This window comes from Channa argus, chromosome 3, assembly GCF_033026475.1.
Source record: "Channa argus isolate prfri chromosome 3, Channa argus male v1.0, whole genome shotgun sequence".
Taxonomy (NCBI): domain Eukaryota; kingdom Metazoa; phylum Chordata; class Actinopteri; order Anabantiformes; family Channidae; genus Channa; species Channa argus.
In genome coordinates, this window is record NC_090199.1 from 7,678,637 (window position 1) to 7,702,543 (window position 23,907).

Sequence of the window (23,907 nt, forward strand, 5' to 3'; positions counted from 1 at the left end):
TATTTTAATATTTATGTATGAAACATCTAGTTTGTATGGGTACAAGCACCACTATAATATATTTGAATATGAAAAATGAAAGATAGTAATTGAATAGATCCTAGTTCCACTTTCAGTTGTGATTGTGTGTTTGCAGGGGGAGCCTGGACCTCCTGGAATCACAGGACTAGTGGGACCTCGAGGAGAACCCGGAGAGCTGGTGAGAATTTTTCCTTGTTTGTTTTGTTAGTGCCTGAGTACAAAACATTTTGGCATTTCTCCATAAGTGTCTGTCTCCTCTCAGGGCCCTCCAGGGCGACCAGGCCTTAATGGAGCTGATGGGATCCCAGGTCCCCCAGGAAACATCATGCTCATACCGGTAACGTGACGATATTTTTAAGTCCCCTAAGACTCCACAAAGTGCAGTGATGTTGCTTTGGCAGCTATTTGGTACTCCTAACCTTTAACAGAGCCTCAGGGCAAGGGAAAGTGTGAATGTGAAGGTTTTACCAGTGAAATGGGCTGACTCAGGATTGTTGCACAAATTCACCGTATGTTGGAAAATTTGTGCCCTTATCGTAGTCGATGTGGAAGCATCTGCATTAGCTATTTTTCTCATTTAATCAGCTTTTTCATTAGTTTTACCAATCGGAACTACATAGCAGTGTTGTGTATTGACCACTGGGTGGAGTGCCAAGGTTGAAAAGCATCTCCTGTGTGTGTGTGTGTGTGTGTGTGTGTGTGTGTGTGTGTGTGTGTGTGTGTGTGTGTGTGTGTGTGTGTGTGTAGTTTCAGTCAGGTGGTGATCCACGGACAGGTGCTGTGGTCTCAGCGCAGGAGGCGCAGGCTCAGGCCATCCTGCAGCAGACCAAGGTACACAGACTGCTGAAAAGCACAGACACACAAACGGGTGACATAGATTTCCAACAATTTGTGTGTCTGACTTCTTCCTCCTGTTCCAGCTGGCAATGAAGGGACCTCCAGGTCCGTTAGGCCTTAGGGGAAGACCTGGACCACTGGTGAGACATATGCATACAACATGCTGTCATTTTGGCGTTTCCGTTTCCTGAGACAGATGACAAGGAGATGCAGGATAGCAGTGTGCTGAAGAACAGATTCCGCGATGCAGCACAGTCATTTTAGAGTTTTCCCCTTTTGATTAAATTCAACAAACCAAACTACTGCTTAATGAATAATTTGGATTACTTCAACAACGCATTTGTTTTCGTTAGACTTGTGTATGTCTTTAACAGTTGTAGTGTGGCAAAAACCAACTTAATTTTGTGAACTTTTTTCCCAGGGAGCACCAGGTCCCTCTGGGCTGAAGGGGGCCAGTGGAGACATGGGGCCACCGGTGAGTTAGCTGGTTGTCGTGGCAACACATTACTGTGCGCAACACTTGAACTTCGTTGTGAACCAACTTGACCATCACTTGCTCTCTTTCCAACTTTTTCTCCCCAGGGTCCTTCAGGAATGACAGGCATCCCAGGTCAAAAAGGACGACCTGGGAAAAAGGTGAGACAAGTGGACTTTTCTCAGTCGTCAGTGATTCATTTACAGTATGACAGTGATCAGGAATCAACCATGTCTAACTGTAAGTGTATGTGTGGTCGCTAGGGTCGAGCGGGCGGAGATGGAGGCCGTGGTGCAATAGGAGAGACTGGAGCAAAGGTGAGGAAGAATGATCACTGCGTTCACTCACTGACTGCTCTGTCTCTGCCTTCTTAAAATATGCAGTAATCTGCCTCTTTTTCCCAGGGGGATCGAGGGTTTGATGGCTTGCCCGGTCTCCCCGGTAACAAAGGACATAAAGTAAGTTGTCCGGCTTACTGAGTGAAGCTGGTGATTCATGAAATAAATGCCAACACTTGTGTATTCTCTCAGGGGGACAGGGGGAAGCCAGGCCCTATAGGTCCTCTAGGAGAGCCAGGAGAAAAGGTGAGTGTCTGGCAGTTGTAGGTATTCACGTTTATGCTTCTGTATTATTTTGAACGTAGGTTTTACTGTTTGGGTTTTTTTTCCAGGGCTCAGAGGGGCCAACTGGGCCAAGAGGACAACCAGGAGATGCCGTAAGTTTCTACAAGCAAACACGCACACATACAATTACTTTGTTGAACACCAGCACAACAATGATTTTAATCCTAGTTAGTACTTCTCAGCCTATTAGACAAGACTTCACTAAACACACACACTGTCTGGCACAGACAGACGTATACTCAGTCACTGTAGAAACCCTAGAAGTCCCCATTTCACATTAACATTATAGCATAGCCCCTCATTTTAACCTCAACATTCAATATTCCCACCTGTCTCCTTAAAACTAAATGTTCATCTTTACACACTTCATTGAAGAAGCTTTATAGAATTGTCTCAATTGGGTCTAAAAGTAAGATTGATCCTCACAGAGATACCGGTGTGAGAGCACACATTCCGATATGTTCTTATATATGTCTGTAACTATGTAAACTTTGTATTTATGTGTCTTTCAGGGTTCTAGAGGTCTGAATGGTCCTAGAGGTCATCCCGGTCCCCCAGGGCAGCCTGTGAGAGAACGCTTTTTTACATAACACCTCCGCACATACACACACACTCAAACACAACATTCATTGTCCCACACATGAAGTCTTGACCATTTTCCTGTCTTCTCACGTCTGTGTTTGTCCTTCTCACCGCCAAGATTCATGCAGCAGGGCTGCTACTAGCAGATACTTCCATATGATAATGTTTAACAACAGAATTACAATAGTTCTTAATTTGTTAAACACGATGTTATGTAATTCTTATCTCTTCTTAGCAAATGCCTGTCTCGCTGCCAAACACAGCATCGCATTTCCAAAGACCTGAAGCAATTTGTTGCAGTTTGCACAGCTTATCTTTCCACCTGTAGCTACACGGGTTAGCACTTGTTAGGACATAGAGGTGTTTAAATTATATATCTATACCTGCTGTTGCTGGTTAATTAATCATTAAACGCCCTTAGCAAGTAAGTGGTTTAGCCACATCAGTGGTGTTTTTGACTATTTTTCATTCCAGTTGGTTGTAGCCCCAGGAGGCTCATATAACAAGCCTCAGGAAAGAAATCTGTAGACAGAAGGCAATGGATTCTATTTATGTCTTCTTTAGTCTGCCGTGGGGCAAGACACTGAATGCCTAGATGCTGTGGGTCAGGCTATGGGCTTTTTGTGTGTGAGCTTGAAGCAACAATGTAAAAAGCGCTTTGTAAGGTAGAAAGACGCAGCATTAATAGACCCAGTATAGAGCTGGCAAATCCACAATCTGCTTTTAAAACGTTTTTTCCATTCCTTTCTGTCCTCCCAGGGAATTCGAGGAATTGACGGGGTTCAAGGTTCAAAGGGAAACATAGTGAGTATAGTAAAGTTAGTAGACAGTAGAAGATGATGGCTTGTCCATCCCTGTGACCTTATTTCCTGTTGGTAACAGGGACCACCAGGAGAAGTTGGAGCACCTGGTCAGCAAGGCAACCCTGGAATTCTGGTAGGAACACAGAACAGAAAATAACAAAAGCAAGCAGTTTTCAAAATTGCAAACACATACTGTAAATACCAATGTCACATCTTTCCTATAGGGTTTTCCTGGTCCACAGGGCTTAGTAGGGCTGCCAGGAGAAAAGGTAAGAAAAATTTAGTTTGAATGTTACACTTCATTGAATTCATGACTGATTACTAGAACTTTCTTGTCTTGAAGGGGCCTCAAGGGAAGAAAGGGATGCAAGGCTTACCTGGAAACGATGGGCCTCCTGTAAGTACATGTATTCTGTGAACTATATTTGTCAAAGTCTTTTTGATTTAATGCATCAGAATCCTAATCCAAGCCTTAAAATCACAACTACATGTTATTATTTGATCTCTTGTCAACAGGGTCACCCTGGAAGGGAAGGCACGCCAGGTGAAAAAGGACTGCCGGTAAGTCCGTTGAACTGCATGCCTGTTCCTGCATGTTGAGTCGGTGTTGTTACAGTTTATGAGTAGGTGTCAAGCATCTTAATGCATTTGTGTGTTCATTTATAGGGTCCTCCGGGTGTGCAGGGGCCTGTGGGATACCCGGGACAACGAGGTGTTAAGGTAGAAAATGCAAATCAGAAGATTTGATCTAATATTGCAAGTGCAGACTTGAACCCAGGACACTGCAACACTAAGCATTCAGATATCCAGGCCAAAGCTCTATTGTAATTATATATAATATATAATTACCACGTATGACAAGCTGTGATTACATACAATTCCCGGCCTTGCTTAGGCTATCTAACTGTAACTAAGTGATTCAGAGGTCACATGCTAGCAATCTCAATGATATTATGTGTTTTCTTTTTTTTGTTGATTTGCTTTGGTTGGTTTTTTTCTCTGTTTTTCTCTCCTGTTTAACAGGGAGCAGATGGAGTCAGAGGATTAAAGGGGAGCAAAGGCGAGAAGGTGAGAGACAGAAAAGTGGCACATTTAAGATGTGATCATGCCCAAAGAATGTCATTTTTCACTACAATGAGTGATTTCACTCTACATTTATCCATCTACAGGGGGAGGATGGTTTGTCAGGGGCAAAGGGGGAGATGGGACCAAAGGGGGATGTTGGAGACAACGGAGCTCTAGGTGGTCGAGGAGAAGATGGGCCTGAGGGGCCCAAGGGCCAGATGGGTCCTCAAGGGGAACCTGGGGCTGCTGGTATTCCTGGAGAGAAGGTATAAAGCTGTGTCGTGTAAAATGTTAACTCCTATAAAAGGCTTGTACAAGAGGAGACACACTGTCTCTGTTTTTTACAGGGAAAACTTGGAGTTCCTGGGCTGCCAGGATATCCTGGACGACAGGGACAGAAGGTAAAATAAATAAAATAATCAATGATAGCTTTAGTTAATGTAAACAAGTTACACAAAGTGAGCCTGTGCTTTTCACCTCCCCAGGGTTCAGATGGTTTTCCGGGTGTACTGGGAGCTGCCGGAGAGAAGGGGAAAAAGGTGAGTAGAGAATATAAAATCATGATTTGATTAATAGGTGATACATTTTGTTTCCCATAATATCTTATGTTTTGTGCTATTAACCAGGGTCCTGCAGGACCATCGGGTGCAGCAGGCCAGAGGGGTCCAAATGTGAGTGATGAGTCTCAAAACATTCCCCTAGTTAACTAGATGAAACATTTCACTGAAAGTTTTGGACTTTCAAAGGCGGGTGAGAAATGTGACTAGGAGTAGAGAGCTGGAGTCCCCTTTCCGAGATCTCCTCTCTTCCATTAGTCTTTGTAACTCAAAGGTCACTTTGTTGAAGGTCACTGAAGTTGCAATCCTGAAAAGCTGAAACATTTGTCCTCTCCATATTGTGAGTCACTAACATCCATGCTGCACTAGCAAGGAAAGTGTACATAAGTTGTCATTTTAACAAAGTTAATTAGATTGTTTAGTTAGCATTCATTAAAATATGGCAGTGTTTGTCAGTATGCAACCGGGATTAGGTTGTTTTCTTGTCTGTCTGTGCTCCCTGACCTTTATTCTTGTCCAAAATGAGTAAAAACGTATCAGTCAGTGTTTGCAATCAGTGTTGCAAATCAATCACTGCTAATTTACCAATTCTCAAACTGGCATCAGAATGTCCCTGTGTCTATTAAAAGCATAATTCCTTGAAAGTTCAATGTTCAGTGAGTCACTACTTAATGAACTGCTGAGTTATTTGAATAATTGTGGTCTTACATGTATTTCTCTTATGGCAGGGTGCACGAGGTGCCAGAGGGGCAAGAGGATCTACAGGGAAATCTGGAGAAAAGGTCAACTGACTCTCTGCTTATAGCCAGAGGTAACACTTCATCAGTCATTATTGGCAGATAAATATACTCATCAATTTCTCCCTATTACTTTAATTTTCATAGGGCACCTCAGGGCATGATGGGCCCCCAGGATCTCCAGGAGAAAGGGTAAGAAAAACACCAGATTAAATATTAAATCAACTTATTGATTGGTCAGTGACTAATATCCTGTTGTACTTCCTGTTTTAGGGACCTCAAGGGCCACAGGGGAGAAATGGAGAGCCAGGTCCTAAAGGATCAATTGTAAGTTACAGTGTGTATACAGATTTTTGCATATTGACACAATTACACACATGCACAAATTTAGAGTTGATCTATGAATAATTTTTTCTTTTGAATTTAAAATGAAGATTTTGTTGAATATTCAACAACTCAATTCATAAAATGCAGTGACTTGCGATTACCCAGATTAATTTTATAGACATCATGTAAACTCTGGAAATCAGTTTTATCCTAAGGCTCTATAAATTTGTGTCACTGTTTGTGAATGTGTTGGGTTTTATGTGCAGGGCCCTGGAGGGAAGGATGGACTCCCAGGTCACCCAGGCCAAAGAGGAGAGCCGGTAAGTGAATTCAAATGTACTAAAAGTTAAAGAGGGATCTTCACCACACTCACATACACGCACACCAGAATATATACTCCAGTTTTACATCAGTACTTTAACTACAGGGTTTCCAAGGAAAGACGGGACCTCCTGGACCTGCAGGTGTTGTCGGGCCACAGGTGAGCTCAAAATTTTGAATCAGTACTGTTATGTAAAATTTCTACTGTGCTTCTTGTCTCTATTTGTGTGACTGATTCAAAAATACGTCCGTGCATTTCAGGGAAAATCAGGAGAGCCTGGCCCAACAGGGGACCGAGGTCACCCAGGGGCACCAGGGGTACCTGGAGAGCAGGGTTTACCTGGAACCGCTGGGAAGGAAGGTGGCAAGGTGGGTCCGCATAAAGTTAACAAAACATTGACTATCATCACTTCATAGATTTGTGTTTTGCGTGTATATATATTTTTATTTTTTTCTTCTGCTTCTCAGGGTGATCCAGGTTTACCTGGGACATCTGGAAAGAATGGTCCTCCAGGACTGAAAGGGTTCAGGGGAAGCAGAGGAGCCCCAGGAATAATGGTAACATGCACACAAACAGCTACACACAACATACAGATTATTTAATTTCTTCATAGTCTAAATAATACAAGCTTGATCTTTCCAGGGACCCCCTGGCTTGAAAGGAGGATCAGGGCCGACCGGATCCCCAGGACTAATAGTGAGTAACATTACATCTGTGCTTTCTAAAATCAACTATTTGTTTGTTAGAGGTGAGTTTTTCAACACTTTATTGATTTGTCTACATGACCAAGTCCAATAAGAGAATAATCAGTTCACCTTTGAGTAAAGTAATTCATATAAAAATGTACGGCTATAATATTATATATTTTGTGATGTACTAAAACCAAAGCATTTATATATATAGTCAGATTGTCCATGCTTTTATCTAAAAATACATTCGATAAACTGTACTTCTTATCTCTAGGGAGCAGCAGGTGAGAGGGGCCCTTCAGGAGCAGCTGGAGCCATTGGACAACCTGGTCGGGCTGGACCAATTGGAGGACCTGGACCAATGGGAGAAAAGGGCGAACCTGTACTTATATCTTTTCTGCTATGTTACTTTAATTTTTTTTTGTTCTGTTATTTTATTTTTTTATTGTAGTAAAAGTAGCTAATTATTATGGACAGGGAATCTGCTTTTTGATGCATCTTGTATTAGTATGTATGCAGGATGATACATGGCGTATGTGTGTGTTTGTGATCCAGGGAGAGAAAGGTCCAATTGGACCAGCAGGCCAGGATGGAGATCAGGGTCCTGTAGGAATGCCTGGAGCTACAGGTCCTGCAGGACCTCCAGGAGATGATGGAGATAAGGTAATCCGGATGTGTCTGTGAGTCAGTGAGGCAGAGTGAGATTGGTGTGTTTGTGCTGCTGATATAAATTGTGTGTGTTTGTGTCCACAGGGAGAGCAGGGAGGACCCGGACAGAAAGGCAGCAAAGGAGACAAAGGGGAAGCAGTAAGTAGCTGCAGCTGGATGAACATTTCTACATGAGCTGTACGTCATAATAACGGGAAGCCCTTATCATTTCTGATTTATCAGTGAATCTCTTAGCCCTTCTCTTTTTTTACAGGGCCCTCCAGGTTCCACTGGTACTCAAGGGCCTGTTGGTCAACCAGGGCTACCAGTGAGTTCGCATTCTGTATTTTTGCTTTTAACCGACTTGACAAAATCACTGTACCACAGACTTTGAGCTATAATGCAGTCTAATGGGGGCGACTGTGGCGCAGGAAGGTAGAGCGGTTGTCCACCAATCTCGCAGTTGTTCGTTGTTCTAATGGGGGCGACTGTGGCGCAGGAAGGTAGAGCGGTTGTCCACCAATCTCGCAGTTGTTCATTCAATCCCCGGCAGTGTCCTTGAGCAAGACACTGAACCCCAACTTAGTTGCTCCCGGTGAGCGTTGGCCAACTGCATAGCAGCTCCCCCATCAGTGTGTGAGTGTGTGTGTGATTGTGAGTGTGAATGGGTGAATAAGAAGCAGTGTAAAGCACTTTCAGTTGCCGATAGGTAGAAAAGCAAAGAACGTAAAGAACATTTACCAAGTGCAGAACATTAATACAGAGGATCTGCAGTAAATCCTCCTTCATGAAGATTGTAATGTTCAGTTTTTGTTCAAATTGTTTTAGATAGATGTTGATTCATAATTTTGGAGGCTGTAGCTTGTGCAGCTGCTGAAGTGTACTGCATTATTTAGAGGCCTTTCTTTATTTTATCCTTTGTTACAGTGAGGGCTATTACAGCTCTTGAAACTCAGTGCAGCAAGATTAGAGCCGTTTCCTAAAAAAGATGAGTTTATGACAAAGATTTACAAGATGTAGTCTGTACTGCAGAGTGCCTATAATCACAATGTCAATCATTAACTGAAAATTCAATTTAAACTGTTTTTTATAGGAGTTACAATCACATTAAATAACTAATTTCAAGGTTGTAAGGTCTCCTCCTCGGTGTTCTAGGGTGTAGATGGACTGCCAGGCCCCCGGGGCCAGCAAGGCATGTACGGGCCAAAAGGAGATGAAGGACTGCGCGGCTTCAAGGGTGCTAAAGGTCCTATAGGTTTACAGGTGAGATTTGAGTGCAGGGTGCTGTCTATTGAAATGTCCTCTACATACAAAATGTGGACTGAACATTAAGCTTTTTTTCTCAATTTATCTAATACTTTCTCTGTGTGTGTGTGTGTGTGTGTGTGTCATTTCCAAGGGCATGCCTGGCCTCCCAGGAGAAAAGGGTGAGAGTGGACACGTAGGACTAATGGTCAGTTTATATACTGTTTAAAGATCTGCACTTTATTATCATCATGTTTTCCTTCATTTATAAACAACAACTTTTAATTATTTATCCCTCATCACATACCTGGTTTTAGGGTCCACCTGGGCAACAGGGTCCCAGTGGTGCTCAGGGGCCTATTGGAGGACAGGTAAGGTAAATATTTATGTGTCCTTATTCCGCCTTGTATCATATGCTAATGGGGATTTGTGATGTCTGTTCTGTGCAGGGTCCACCTGGTCGTACAGGGATGATAGGTCAGCCAGGTGTTGTTGGAGAGAAGGTAAAGTAACTAACTATGATACCTTTACACTAAGAAGAACTAGAAGATCTCAGGTTTTTAACACTCAATGTCTTTCTTTCTTAGGGGGAGGATGGTGAGGCAGGTGACCCTGGACCAGTTGGTGTATCAGGAAAGACAGTAAGTTAGTTTGCTTTTTTATTTATATTTTTGGCCAACCCCTTGATCAAAAATTTGAATTGTCCCCCGACCATCTGCAATTTTTAGGTCTCTCTTGCTCATCTCCTCTGCCTCGCCACTCTTAATCTCTCACTGTGGTCCTTCACTACTTTAGGGAGAAAAAGGAGAACAGGGTGAGAAGGGAGACACAGGCCCTTCTGGAGCAGCTGGTCCTCCAGGCCCCAGGGGTACCACTGGGGAAGATGGACCCAAGGGCAACTCTGTGAGAAACATGCATAGCAATAAATGAAATGGTCTTATTTTGGTTTGAACTTAGTTTTTCACACGCCACTAGTTTAGACATCAGCTTAATCCAACAGACTATTTTTTTTTTTTTTGACCAAACTGTCTTCTTCAGGGTCCTATAGGCCTCACTGGGGACCTTGGACAGCAGGGAGAGGCTGGACCCAATGTGAGTGCCTGCTCTTTCTCTTTGTCCTCCTCTTTTATTTCTTCTTGATCATATTTCACATTCTTTTAGTTTTTCAAAATCCTACCAAATCCAACAAAGGCTGACAAAAAGGAAAGTTTCTGTGACAGACCACAGTTTGTTTGTTTTGGTTTAACGATGTTTAAGGCCATTTTGAAGAAATCAGTCATTATTATGAAAAACAATTAAACAGACTGACAAGGAAAGAATACAAAAACCCTTGTGGGTTAATTTTTTAAATGTATTTTCCTCTGCAATCCATTTTTCTTCCCTCAATAGGGTGTTGATGGTCTGCCTGGGAATAAAGGAGACACAGGAGATCCTGGAAAATCTGTGAGCCTCTCTCATCTCTATCATACTTCATGCACTGTGATATCCACAACGCTGTTAAATTAATAAATATTAAATGTGCTATCATCATGCAACATAATAACTATCTATCTGACACATTTCTTTATATCTGTCAAGGGACCACCAGGAGCAACAGGCGAACCTGGTCCCCCTGGACCGCCTGGACGAAGGGTATGTATGTTTTTGTTTTCAGTGCCTTCATGCACTGCTGCTGCACTGACAGTTGTTATTTTCTGTTTGCTGTTATATTACCGAAAGAAAAATAATTACTCCTTCTCTGTTAGGATGAAGTTTTCCTAACAGTTTGTGTGTATCTTTGTGCCCCAGTGCATCTGTATGACAGATTCTGGTTAAAAATGTTTAAATGTTTTTCAGGGCCACTTGGGTAAAGCAGGAAAGGAGGGAAAAATAGGGCTGAAAGGAGCGAAGGTGGGAGTTAGAATCACTGTTAAAATATCTTCAAAATACTCACAGCTCCTGGAGATCACTATGTTTTCTGTCTCTTTCAGGGTGCTGCCGGATTTGAAGGTCCGATAGGGAAAACGGGGCCTGTTGGTGCTCAGGGGCACCCTGGGAAGCCGGGCCCACAAGGCTTGAGAGGAATCCCCGGCCCTGCAGTAAGTCCGTTATAACGACCCAGGATGTACGAATCACCAAGTTATCGACGGTATAGACAGGTTGGATGGTCGAACTGTTGCCACACACTAGTATTTGTACATACTTCATATCTTGCATCTCAAGCACATTTGATTGAAGGCAGTTGTCGCTTAGTTAGTCTGCTAAATGTTTTGTCATGGCAGTTCAAATAAATAACGTGCATCCATTCTCACCAATCAGAGATACATAATACATAAACTGATCGTTGATGCAATTGCATAATAGAATAGCTCGCTCTGTATAACTGGAGCCACAACGTTGCAATGCTCCCTGACAAAGACCTGTTGGACTCAGCCGACACCACAGATGCTAAGGACCCTGTCAAGAATGAAGGGCAAGGACTCCACACCATCGCTTAAATACTGAAAGCCACAGTGATGGACTTGACAGATTGATACCAATGAGAGCATACAGATCCAGCAAGAAAAGACTGTGTTGGAGCCTCAGTTACAGAGCCTACACCAGCTAAATTACAAAAACTGAGTTTTTATTATTGTGTTTGTGGCGCTAATACAGGACTTTTTTAAGTTATCTTTTTCTCCACATTTTTATAATATTGTTAAAAGTATCTTATTGTGGACCATTAATTGTGGAAATACTGTATCAAAATTCTTTTGAATGGTTACATTCCTGAAAATGAGAGAGCAGAATCAGTGGGAGTGAAGCATAAATAAGACAAAGGTTGACATTTTATTTCTGTCTCTGTATCTATCTCTCAGGGTGAGCAGGGTTTAAATGGACCACCAGGTCAAACAGGACCACCAGGCCCAATGGTAAGGTGATACGTTAAATCCAGAACACAATAGAGAAAAAAAAGGAAGAAACTCACAGTTGCAATTAAGAGAAAATAATTCTTTTATTTAACAATTATGGCCAAACTTCTGATTTGTTTTTGTTTTTTTGCCTTGAAACTGCAGATGTTCTAGTAGGATGCCTATTTACCACCAGTTACCTCTCTGTCAAAGTCATAAATTAATGTTTTTATATTAACTGGCCACATTTAAAAAAAAAAAAATTCTATCATCTCCTCAGGGTCCACCGGGGTTGCCTGGACTAAAGGGAGACCCTGGAAAGAAAGGAGATAAGGTGCGTGCGTACTGTGCACAGGTAAACATTCACTCTGATCTTGACTGCGATTTTGATGTCATATGTTCCGTCTGTGCAGGGTCACGGTGGTCTTATAGGTGTGATAGGGCCACCAGGAGACATGGGAGAAAAAGGTGACAGAGGACTGCCAGGAAACCAGGGGCCACCAGGTGCAAAAGGAGATGAGGTCCCGAAAGCACTCTCACACACACACACACACACACACACACACACACACACACACACAAACACACACACACACACAAATATACACAGTACCTACTGACCAAAGTTGATGAAGTCTGGGGTGTAGTATAACACAAATCAAATCTCTCGCTCTTTTTTCAGTCAGTCCAGTTTAAAAAAATTACATAATATACAATTTTTTGAGTGGCATTGTGTAGCTAACAGAAAAACAACTTACACATTCCCAAAGCTTTTAATTGACATGTTGAGGGTGACGACACATAGGCCAGAATTAGATAATATTAGTGTAATGAGTAATTAATCAATCATAGGCCATATCATATTAATAACGCAGTACTGAAACCTTGTACTTGAAAAGCAAGCACAGCAAACAGCCAAGCATTTCACCATAAAACCAAATGCCCTGATATAAACTGGGTATAATCCCAGCTCAGTAGGATTGTCAAGAAGATTACAAACATTACAGTGATTTTCTTATTTTATTTTAACGAGTGCTAGATTACCACATGCAGAGTAGGGAAGTAAGAAGGTTTTCAAAGTCAAAGTCACTTTATTTGTCTCCCTTGGGAGAAATTTGGCTTGGACAAATGCTCAAAATCCATTACAGTTAATTCTGATGAGCTTGTGCAAATTTGTAAGTTCAATCACTGTCTATATGAACCCTAAGATAGTTAAATGAGCTCACCTGCTTGATCTCGTGTCCATCAGTGGTCACAGGGCTATAGTCCCCAACTAATGCAGCATTTCAACTGACTTAGTTGTATTAATCTGCATTTATGTGCACCACACCAGGCCGCAGGGTTTTCTACAGCAGCACAGTTGTTGGCTTAGGTTGGAATTCTTTGTTAACAGATTGAGTGGACAGATTAAGGCATCGTGGGTTTTAGTGCCTCTCTGGGATTTGTTGACAAAGAGAAAGCTATTGACCTCCAGTGGGATTTGTTCTCTTTATCTGTGTTTAATCTCAGGGTTCGGTTGGTCTGTCAGGTCCCCCTGGTCCTCCTGGCCCCACGGGTCTGTCTGTGAGTACACAACACCATCTTGACAGTACATGCATGGCAAATAAACACCATTGTTAGCATGGGGATTCTCGTAACATCTCTATGTCTCACGTCTTTTAACTCTTACAGGGTGCTACTGGTGTAAAGGGCTCCAAAGGAAACCAGGTGAATGACACTCACTGATTTCTTTGATCAGTGCTACTACTTTACACCACAGCCCAAAAGTGATCAAACTTGCTATGTGTGTGTATATTTAGGGTGCAATTGGCCCCAGAGGAGACACTGGGCCTGCAGGACCTCCAGGACCACCAGTGAGTTGTGCCACTTTACAACCCTCATTTACTTTCATACACCTACATTATGTGTGGCTGCACCTCCACTTTCATCTCTCCTGTGCAGTTTCATATATGTCATCTCTCCTCTTTTAAGGGACCACCCGCAGCTGGAATATTCCCTCTGCCCCAGCAAGGAAGGAGGAGGAGAGGCCACACCTTGGTGGACGGCGGTGCACTTGAAGAGGAAGAGGGCAGAATAGATGGAGGAGAGGAAGAGTGGATGCAAGGGGATCAGGCTGAGCAGGACAGTGGGGTGAAAGTGAAGGAGGGCCAAGGCATGGAGGAAGTGTTTGCATCCCTGTCCTCTATAAAAGTGGACGTGGAAGGCCTGCGTAATCCTAAAGGGACATACCACAGCCCTGCCCGCACCTGCAAGGAGCTCTGGCTCCTTTACCCAGAGCTGGCCAATGGTATTTTATCAGTTTGTGTTTGTTGCCATCTATCTCCCTTCATGTCTAGACTCATTTTCTCTGTGTGTGTTCTCTATTTCATCTAATGACAGCTACATGTGTTTTTGTTGTTGACAATGGTACTAGACCCGTGATTTTTGGCCCTTCTGCAGTGCTCTCATTCTTTCTCACTCTTTAGGTGAGTACTGGATAGATCCTAACCAGGGTTGCCATAGAGACTCCTTCAAGGTGTTTTGTAACTTCACCGCAGAGGGAGAAACGTGTCTGTATCCTGACAAGAAGTTCCAGTCGGTTAGTTTAAAGAAAGAAACACAGAGTTTGCAATAAAAGTATTCGATGAAATGTTCAAAACCAACACGAGCCTTTGCCCAAAGATCAACGACTTGGAGAGAAATTGAAATGACTTAAATATCATCTGTTTATTGATTCAGTGTTTTTCGTTTGTTTGTTTGTTTGCCATCAGGTGAAATTAGCAGCATGGAAAGGAGAAACACCTGGCACCTGGTACAGTAAATTCAGGAAAGGAAAACAGGTATAGTGTGATAGTTATAGTTTTGCATGCAGTGAGAATGCTGTATGTGTTTTCATATTCCACTATATTGAAAAAGAAAACAAATCAATTAAAAACACTGCTGCAAATGCGGGACATGTTTGATTTAATGCAAATTAGCTTTTTTCAGTTTAAAGAGACACTTTTAATTTTATTAAGTGACTTTTTTCAGAACAGCTTTTGGCAGACGCTGTTAACTAGAGTGTCCTTCAGCCCTGCACAGTTTTATAGTGAAGACAAAGACATCAGACCAATTGAAGTTGGACATTTGGCAGCGATTAGATTATCAGTGACGAGCTGAGCGGGAGCTGCTACACAAACTATTTTTAAGTTTTCTTATTCACTTAGAAGCCTGAGCTCATTTTCTAATGCAGATTTGCATTCTGTCATAGAACAGACATGTCGCCTGCTGAAGTGATAAATGCCATGAGTTACATTAGTGAGGCAGGGCATTAGTCTACTGCAGCAGAATAATGGCTTCGACTACCAGTAGTTGTTCTAAAAATGTTTTGTTCAGATAGGACACCTGTAAGGGATTTTGTCCTTGTTGCAGCTAAACAAATATGAAGATTAGGTGAAAGTGTTAAATTTGGGGTAGTAGTTTAGTGAAGAGCAAAGATGACTGCAGCTATAGCTAACACCTGCAATGACAAGTGAACCAACAAAGACCTGACCGTAATACAAAAAATGTTATTAGTGAGTTGTGGCAAGGAATGTAGTGAGGACAGCTCCAGGCAAAGTGTAGATTGAAAAAATGTAGCTTCACAAAAAAGAAAAAGCCCTCCTGTGTGTGGCCTGGAGGAAGACAGGTGTTGGTCCATCCTTGGTTTTATAAGCAATACAATCCCCAGGAATGATGTGAGGGGTTGCAGACTGGACAAACACATCCTGCGCGAAGAAAACAACACGCAAAACAATTAGAAGTTAAAAGCTAATCCTAACTAAGAATATGATGAATTCTGTAGAGCCAAAAACGACTAATCAGCATAAATGCTGTATGAAAATTTATTGCCATGAAGTTCTCTACAGTCTCCAGATGCATCCTACTGATATTGGTGATCTTCGGACTTTTCTTGACGTTTCTTCTTTTGTCACTATATGTTGACATTTTGTACTGCAAATTAGAGAAATATCAACTGGTGATGGATTAAAAATAAATATTTTACAATAAAAACAAATGGAACGCGCACGAAACTACATTCTTGTGAACTTTTTGTCAATTAAACCTTTCAGCAACTATTTAAATGTATGTTTTATGCTGTTGTTCTCCCCCCAGTTTTCCTACTCTGGCTCAGATGGCCTTCCAATTCACGTTGTCCAGTTAACATTCCTGAAGCTGCTCAGCACTACAGCCAGGCAAACCTTCACCTACAACTGCCTCAACTCCGTCGCCTGGCTGCACACTGCCTCCTTCGGCCACGAACACGCACTGCGCTTCAGAGGCAGCAACGGGGAGGAGCTGACATACGAGAACACACATTACATCAGCGCATTGTATGACGGGTGTCAGGTGAGTACTTCAGATACACCTGTATTGTCAGTGTGAAGCTCCACATACCTTTGCTCATTGTGCTCCTCTCACACAGACCCGCACGGGGCAGGAAAGGACTGTGTTGGAATTTGACGGCCTGCTGTCCAACATGCTCCCCGTCATTGACGTGGCTGTGTCCGATTTTGGAAAAGGCAATCAGAAATTCGGTTTCCAAGTAGGCCCAGTCTGCTTCAATGGTTAACGGAACCAGGGAGAACTCACAACAGGAGTAGTTTAGTAGGAAAAGAGCCAAGGACACTTTTTTACATGCAGGGAGAAAACTACATTCAATGTATATTTATAAGTTGATTTAGCTATTTACCAGTGTTCTTTATACATGCAATCATTCACTCACTCAGACTCACCTTAATTCATCCATTCATCTCCCACAGCTGTCTCACGCATCCTGTTTTCAGAGCAATTTATTTACTTTAAACTTCATCCTTAGTTATACATTTTTATTTATCATTCCTCTTAGAAGGAGTGAGTGGTGCTTTCACAGTTTCACCCGTCTCTTCATACAGTTATCCACTACTCAGTAATCCATGATCTTTGCACTTTGAATCATCTTCACAAATCCCATGTTCCAGCAGCATTCATCTGCTATGTTGTTTTGTGTTATCAAACCTCAATTTGTTGTGTTGTTTTTGTTTGTTGTCGTAATATTGTTGTTCTAATTAACTGTTATGTGATGTATTTTGGAGTGTAAGTCGCCACGGTGCTATTATGGAGCTCTTTGTTTAGGACATGTCTTTGTAAAAGGGAACTGGGGCAGTGCATTTTTTTTTATATATATTGTGAAGCCATGTTTTATATTTTTACAATATAACAAATCAAACTGTGGTAAATGTTTGCCTCAAGGTCTTTGTATACATATTTGTGGTGGGGAGTGACTGAGTAACATATTTTAATAAACGTACTTAATGTACATTTAAGTTAATATGATGAAATTTAGTTTTATTGAAAACATTTGCTTAAAAAAAAAAAGACTCCATATATATAAATCTAAGAAATATTTTTCGGGAGGGCAGTGGTTGCTGATCAGTCAGTAAAGAAGTGTTTGTCACTTTGGTCTAGATGGATGAGTCCAATCCATTTATGGTCGCCATTGGTGAAAATTGCTGATATTGTCGACACGGTTTATGTAGCTTTTGACTGATATTCTGGTTTATAGCCCGAACAACGGTTTGCCGTGTAACGTGGCACAGGTGTGCGTGGTCCAAAGGATCCTCCTGACACTCATTTGACTTCTTTTTGAGCATCACCTGGAGACTGGTATTGGTAGTCTGAATAAAATACATTACATTTACCATGGCATTCTTATTCCCGTCAGGATGAATTGGACTAACGTTGATGATTTATTAGCCTTTTATCTACAGTAGCACTATCATCAGGTCACAACTGTATTTGTCTATTACTTTGGTTTTGATCCTCAAACAATAAAACTAATACAGTTTGCATTCAGAAAAACTTCCCTAACTGTCCAGACACGGTGTTGATGCAGTGTTAGTGTATCGCCTAGTAGCTACATCTCCTGGATTACAAGAAACATGCAAGCAATGTGTATAAAGCATGTGAAGACTTGGTCAATCCCTTCTGACATGTGGAAGAATGGTCCCGTTTACATAAACGGCTGATAATAAAGTGCGTAGATTCCAATTAGTTTGAATAGAACCAAAATAATATGACTATGACTAATAGTATGTCAAATGCAGAATGTACAAAAATCTTTGTTGCAAGGAAGTGAAAAACGTGAAATCAAAGTGAAATATTTTTTTGTTGACATCCTTTATCCAAAATAAGTGCTTGTTAAAGTGGGAGGGCTTGCGTATTGCTGGAAGGGGAAAAGGTAGGGTTTAAACATTTTTATTAAGTAAGAGCAAAGGTGCCAACGGGAAAGGAAAACGTGAACTTTATATGGTGTTATAAGATCAAAATGATCCCAGACTGGAGAAAACCATGAATCTCTGTGGATAATGCGAAACAAAGTGTCCTCTCCTCTCCACGATTTGGCCCTTCGCCTCCTTACGACACAGCGGCAGTATCGGTCACGTGATTTTTCTCAAAAGGGATACGAGGTTTTCACTCCAACACTGTCCTGTGGTACACACACCGACGCTTCCGCATCGTTTGACCCATCACTCATAACTGCATATGAAACATTTTAATTAAAGCATATTAAAAACTTACTGCGGCCACACTTATTTTTTTATGTTTTTTTTTGTTTTTAGTCTTCTCTTTAACCAACTACAGTCCATGATTTAACACGTGCATTGTGCTCTGAGATGCAGTTAAAAGCCTAGGAAGTGCTTTTAGAAGTATCTTAACATCAAAAGGAAGAATTCTTGTTTGTGGTCAGCGGGGGACATGACTAAATTGTTATAAAAAGATTAAAAAACAGCTTTTTCGATAATATTCAAGTGGAGTCATGTCATGTATAAAGTGTGCCAGTGTTTTGTATTCAGTGTGTGCTGCAGCTCGAGCAGACATCATTCATGTTTCTCTGTCCTGCCCCGTCTTCCCTCATTCACCCTCTGTGTTTCCCCTCATCTTTCCCCATCCGTGTCCCTCTCTGTCCCCGTTCCACTATCCCGACATGTGCAGTACATCTAAAACAGGGACATTTCCAGCGATGCTGAAACTTTAATGAGAGGAAGCAGATGAGCACGGCCCATCCAGGAGAGTTTAGCTGCCAATTTTCAGCGTTGAAATATACATGACATGACATGAACGTAAGTCCCACTGTATTCCACTGCACCCTGAGGTGGGAGCGTGCATGGAGATATTGTTTGAGCTTCATGACGCCATAGGTATGACACGATTTTAATATTTTATTGTTTCAGTTTGTGTAATGAAGATGTTGCTAAGTGCCCAAAGAAAAGAGCTAAAGAACTAAAAGCTAAAAAAAAAACCTAACAAATTCTCCTCTAAATAACAGATGATGATAAAACACTCAATATTTCTATATTTCTATATACCCTCCCTCTTCCTTCCTCGTCTATACATCTTCCTCCCCAATCCATGTTATTCACAGTTACCTCTGCGCTGGTAAATCACCCTAACAGTTCTTTCATTGCTTACTTTATGTCTCCTTTCTTTTTTCCTTCCTTCCTCTTCCCTTTCCTCCTGTCCTTCATTCACCTTCATGTTTCTTAGTCTTGTTCCTTCCCTTCCATCCTAACTACCCCTTATCGTTTCTTCTTCCCTCCTCTAGTTTACATAGAATAGGGACACAAACACCTGTCCCTGCCTTGACGCTTCAGTTTCATATAAGAGACATTTCAAATAAAGGTCCTATGATTTAGGACCTCAGAGGAACTTTATGTTCTTGGCCAATTAGGGAGGCAAAGTTTGCTCCTTTTAAGCTCCTCTTTTGTTCCTGCTCATCTACTTATTATAAAACACAACTGTCAGTGGTTGATGTGTTTTTAATAGTTAGTCTATGACACCAACGAATGAGCAAATCCACGCTGCAGGCTGACAACTAACCGAACATGATAGTGAAGATTTGAATATTGGTTTTAGCATCTGGTGATTGTAGCCACTGTAAGTTCGTTAAGAATTTAAATTAGCCTACACTTTTATTATAGCTTTCATTCAGCCAGGCTTATGGCGTCTCAAGTTCAGACAGCACTTTAATATTTGACAATAAAAGCATCTTATGAGAAATATGGGAAAAGGGGCTTGTGGAAAGCTGTTTTCATATGCCGTAAAGGGATTGAAAAAATATTTCTCAGTATTGCATCAATGCAAGCATCAAAAGATTTAGTGCTGCACCAGATATTCAGTGTTATTTTACCTGCTGATTTCCCCCCCAATCAATCAACTAATCCTACGAAGTGTAAAATGTTAATAAATGCAAAAAAATGTCTGTTGATGTCTTCAAATTAAGTTTTGTTTTGTTAAAGCAACACCAATAATTCCAAAAACAATCTATTTATTATTACCCAACATAGAAAAGCATCAAATGCTCACAATTAATGTGCTAAACTAAGAAACTCTTTAATACTTTGCTTGAAAATTTGTCAAATCATTCATGAATAATATAGTAGTAACCAATGCCTTTTCTGTCATTTCATCACTGATTTTACTGTCTACTTTCAAATTTTCAAATGTTACCTGATCATATCTTCTTGGTACAACATGGACAAATGCATCATTTCTTTAGCGTAACATCATGAGCATTGAGTCTAACATGCAATCTGCTGTTCACTGTCACCCTGTGAATGTGGCACAAGGGGTAAGGCGTTCATCTACCAACCCCAGGGTTGTTGGTTCAATTCCCTGTTACCTGTCAGATGTTGAAGTGCCCTTGAACAAGACACTGAACCCCAACTTCGTTACTCTCGGTGAGTGCTGCCTGGCAGCTCCCCTATTGGTGTTTGAGTGTGAGTGTGAATGAGAAGCTGTGTAAAGGGCTTTGAGTACCAATAGGTAGAAAAGTGCTATATAAGTGCAGACTGTGTATCACCTCCCTGTGAGGACATAACGGGTTCCTACACCTTCTCTAAGACAGTTGTCCTCTCCAGTTGGCAGCTGAGTGACTCTCCTCGGTATGCAGCTGGCAGCAGAACCGTGTTCTTTATTCACTCCCTGAGGGAATTCAGTCCCTCCAGCCTGGTCACCACGGTGGTCCATAACCCTGAAGGTAAACAAGGGAGTTATTTGCAGTTCCCAGCGGTACCTGAAGTGGACTTAGAGTCTCGTAAGTGCTCTGCACAGTCACAACTAATTTTCTGTTTCTTTTCTTCCCGGACGGAGCAAAAGCTGGATCAAAACATAGGAACACCTGAAGGCGAGAGGAGGATGGTGATGGGTCCAGCTGAAGCCCTTAGGGGGATGCAGCTGCTGTTTACTGTGCATGTCAGGTAAGAGGGCACTGTCTCCTTCTCTAACCCACGAGCTTGGATATTTTGCAGTTTTCCAAATGTGCATCAGATGTTCAGAGATCTTACTGAATGGAGAGGTGAAGTCCTGTGTTTATCTCTGACGATCTGTACTGGACTTCAAAGCTGCAGAAAAAGGTTTAGGGGTGGTAGTGCACACGTTGACACTCAGTTTGAAGCAGTCCTCTTTGGCTATTTTTAGTTTCCACATTTAAAACATGCCTTGCTTTACATAAGAATTTACATCCTGCTAAAAACATGTGTATTGTTGACAATTTTGATTTGATTTCAGTTCATATCCTTTGCAGCACTGTGTCCAATTAAATGAGATGCTTTAGGAATAATCTCCATAACAAGAACTAGATAGGTATAATATTTACTGCCAGAAGAATTCAGGCCAGCAACTTCAGAGTCTTACAGTTTCTCCTGAAATCCTATGATTAATAATTAATTTAGTTTTGCATATAGATAAATCACTATCCTCTTTACATTTCATTGTTGCACTCGTACCTTCTTTTGCCTCATTGCCTTAGCTGCTTGATGAGGTTTTTAGTTTTTTAATCACTTTGCCAATTTGCTCTTCCTATAAGCGCATACAGTCAGTTACCTGAGTTAGTGGCCATAAATACACCTTGCAGGTGTTTCACACCGCTCAGCTGTCACGTTGGCTCTGTGGTGTCCCTCCATCTCCTGACGACAGTTTTACCCCTAAGAGCCGCTGATTGAAATATTCATGTTAGTTTGCTGAAGAGTATTTTATGTATAATCCATGTGTATCATGGGGGCTCTGTACTAGGGGGAAAGGGAAGCCTGAGCATGTAACTGCTGATGAGAATGAAGCCGTGATAAAAAATTTAGTGTTGGTTAGTTAAATCGTCGACACAGAATGGCTGCAGGCGTAAACCACAGAGCAGCTACGGTTTTCTGTAGATGGATTGCGTTGAAGAGACGCTCCTGTTATTATACTGTATTGGCACGAGGAGCCTCTCACACACAAGCTATCAATTATTAATACAATGCTCTGTAGGGGGTCCTGGACAGCTCGGACCCTCTGCAATGGCTCGATAAATACTTAACACTGTTTCATCATCATCTTGACAGCTCATGATTTTCCTCAGCTAGATGTTGAAGCGATACGTGACACGTTGCAGATGTTTGCAACAGAAAATGACACATTACTTGTGTTGCCACAGAAACAGCAGCTGTAAAATAAGATGAAATTCTACAGTTGTTCATATGCTCTGTGTAGGTTACTGTATGTATGTGATCAGTTTGTCTTTAGATTTAAAACAGCAAACAGCAAAAGAGTGATTTATTTTAAAGCAGCATGATCTGTGGGACCCCAAACAACCAGGACGTCAATGGTAGCAAAACACAAAGGTCAATATAGTATTTCGCAATCATCAGATATGTTAACAGCAGATTCGTCAGATATGCTAAGAACTAACAGCAAATCCTCACAGTTGAGAAGCTGGAAACAGACATTGATTAGTTAACTCGAAAAATTCCTTTAATGACTAAGCAGATTACTAAATAGATATTTTTATATCAGTCACTGAATTGATCAATCACCTTTAAGTGGTTCCACTCTAAATGATCGTTAATGTTTAGCAGTCAATGTCTCATTTTTATTTATTTAGGTGTGTGTGTGTGTGTGCGTCCATCCAACAGTTTCAGTAACCAAACTCTCAACATGAAGCTGTAAATTGTCATTTTCTCCCTAGTGTTGCTTGAGAATTGACTGATTGAATGTCATCATGAACATCACAGTAGTATAAGAAAAAGGAAACATCTCTCTTGAACAAGTGATCAGTGTCCATCAACCACCAACAGATGAAGTGAACAGCAGTTACTTTGTTAACATGGCACCTGTCAGGCGGTGCCCTGTTATTGTTATATAAATATATTAGGCAGCAAACGCTCAGGTCCTAAAATGGACAGCGAAAAAATCTGAGCCACTCAGACCGGTGTTCCTGCTATGCGATGATCACTAAGTAGTTCAAGGAAAGACAACCAGTGAACTGGCACCAAGGTCATGAGCGCTTGAGGCTCGTTGATGCAAGTTGGCAGAGAGAGTGAGGCCGGGCCTGTTTGGTCTGATCCAACAGAAAAACTGCTTTATTGAAAAAGGACAAAATATAGTTTAGATGTCAGTCTGCAGGCTAGAAAACAACTCCATTTTTAGCCTCCGATTTGCTTCCCCGATGCAAAGGAAGTTATAAATAATCACAGCTGGAAAATGAAAACGTGAACGCTGTAATTTCCTGCTTACATAAAGTAGTTCAGCAAATTGAAAAATGTTTTAAACCAACTGCACAAATCCCATCTATCCATCCATTGTTATTATCCCGACTTAGGCCATTTTGGCAGCAGGTTTTCTGTCTCCGCCGGTGGGATTTCTTTCTCTGCATTCCCAGGACAGATGAGATCCATAATCTCTCCAATGTTTGGATCCACCCGGGGGGTCTCCAACTATCTGGACTTGCCTGGTAGACCTCTAATGGAAGGCGCCCAGTGGGCATATTATAGGATGTCAGAACCACCTCAGCTGGCTCCTTTCAATAGGAAGAAAGAGAAAGGAACCATTTAAGGGTGATTGCAAAAATTCTACATAGAAAATAGAAGAATAATAACATTATACTGCAAAAATGATACACAACAAACTAAACAGCACTGTTTAAATTTTGTATGCAGTATGGAAATGGGACATGCTTCTGCTCCGTGCCAGTTTTACTAAACAGCTCCTTTTGATGTGGAGTCCCTGTGCAGGTAGACACAAACACTCCAACAACAGAAGCAGTTCTTTGGCTGTATTTTATTTTGGGAGTTTGTTGCCTCCATGGAAACTCTGT

General features: G+C 41.6%; 1 protein-coding gene across 1 annotated transcript in view; it reads left to right on the forward strand.

The window, feature by feature from the left end:
• Window positions 1-17,108, forward strand: part of LOC137124320 (collagen alpha-1(XI) chain-like) — a 33,188-nt gene extending 16,080 nt beyond the window's left edge. Inside the window, exons 11-66 of the mRNA XM_067499178.1 lie at window positions 137-199; window positions 284-358; window positions 769-852; window positions 942-998; window positions 1,280-1,333; window positions 1,441-1,494; window positions 1,597-1,650; window positions 1,738-1,791; window positions 1,864-1,917; window positions 2,004-2,048; window positions 2,469-2,522; window positions 3,298-3,342; window positions 3,421-3,474; window positions 3,566-3,610; window positions 3,685-3,738; window positions 3,858-3,902; window positions 4,008-4,061; window positions 4,365-4,409; window positions 4,511-4,672; window positions 4,754-4,807; window positions 4,892-4,945; window positions 5,033-5,077; window positions 5,692-5,745; window positions 5,848-5,892; window positions 5,974-6,027; window positions 6,294-6,347; window positions 6,455-6,508; window positions 6,610-6,717; window positions 6,817-6,906; window positions 6,992-7,045; window positions 7,313-7,420; window positions 7,594-7,701; window positions 7,792-7,845; window positions 7,961-8,014; window positions 8,842-8,949; window positions 9,086-9,139; window positions 9,249-9,302; window positions 9,381-9,434; window positions 9,519-9,572; window positions 9,727-9,834; window positions 9,970-10,023; window positions 10,321-10,374; window positions 10,510-10,563; window positions 10,768-10,821; window positions 10,902-11,009; window positions 11,769-11,822; window positions 12,082-12,135; window positions 12,215-12,322; window positions 13,311-13,364; window positions 13,473-13,508; window positions 13,601-13,654; window positions 13,773-14,088; window positions 14,267-14,379; window positions 14,552-14,620; window positions 15,915-16,148; window positions 16,225-17,108. Of these exons, the coding sequence (XP_067355279.1) occupies window positions 137-199; window positions 284-358; window positions 769-852; window positions 942-998; window positions 1,280-1,333; window positions 1,441-1,494; window positions 1,597-1,650; window positions 1,738-1,791; window positions 1,864-1,917; window positions 2,004-2,048; window positions 2,469-2,522; window positions 3,298-3,342; window positions 3,421-3,474; window positions 3,566-3,610; window positions 3,685-3,738; window positions 3,858-3,902; window positions 4,008-4,061; window positions 4,365-4,409; window positions 4,511-4,672; window positions 4,754-4,807; window positions 4,892-4,945; window positions 5,033-5,077; window positions 5,692-5,745; window positions 5,848-5,892; window positions 5,974-6,027; window positions 6,294-6,347; window positions 6,455-6,508; window positions 6,610-6,717; window positions 6,817-6,906; window positions 6,992-7,045; window positions 7,313-7,420; window positions 7,594-7,701; window positions 7,792-7,845; window positions 7,961-8,014; window positions 8,842-8,949; window positions 9,086-9,139; window positions 9,249-9,302; window positions 9,381-9,434; window positions 9,519-9,572; window positions 9,727-9,834; window positions 9,970-10,023; window positions 10,321-10,374; window positions 10,510-10,563; window positions 10,768-10,821; window positions 10,902-11,009; window positions 11,769-11,822; window positions 12,082-12,135; window positions 12,215-12,322; window positions 13,311-13,364; window positions 13,473-13,508; window positions 13,601-13,654; window positions 13,773-14,088; window positions 14,267-14,379; window positions 14,552-14,620; window positions 15,915-16,148; window positions 16,225-16,371 (4,137 nt within the window). The 3' untranslated portion in view covers window positions 16,372-17,108. The remainder of the gene's footprint in view (window positions 1-136; window positions 200-283; window positions 359-768; window positions 853-941; window positions 999-1,279; window positions 1,334-1,440; window positions 1,495-1,596; window positions 1,651-1,737; window positions 1,792-1,863; window positions 1,918-2,003; window positions 2,049-2,468; window positions 2,523-3,297; window positions 3,343-3,420; window positions 3,475-3,565; window positions 3,611-3,684; window positions 3,739-3,857; window positions 3,903-4,007; window positions 4,062-4,364; window positions 4,410-4,510; window positions 4,673-4,753; window positions 4,808-4,891; window positions 4,946-5,032; window positions 5,078-5,691; window positions 5,746-5,847; window positions 5,893-5,973; window positions 6,028-6,293; window positions 6,348-6,454; window positions 6,509-6,609; window positions 6,718-6,816; window positions 6,907-6,991; window positions 7,046-7,312; window positions 7,421-7,593; window positions 7,702-7,791; window positions 7,846-7,960; window positions 8,015-8,841; window positions 8,950-9,085; window positions 9,140-9,248; window positions 9,303-9,380; window positions 9,435-9,518; window positions 9,573-9,726; window positions 9,835-9,969; window positions 10,024-10,320; window positions 10,375-10,509; window positions 10,564-10,767; window positions 10,822-10,901; window positions 11,010-11,768; window positions 11,823-12,081; window positions 12,136-12,214; window positions 12,323-13,310; window positions 13,365-13,472; window positions 13,509-13,600; window positions 13,655-13,772; window positions 14,089-14,266; window positions 14,380-14,551; window positions 14,621-15,914; window positions 16,149-16,224) is intronic.
• The last annotated feature ends 6,799 nt before the right edge of the window (window positions 17,109-23,907 follow it).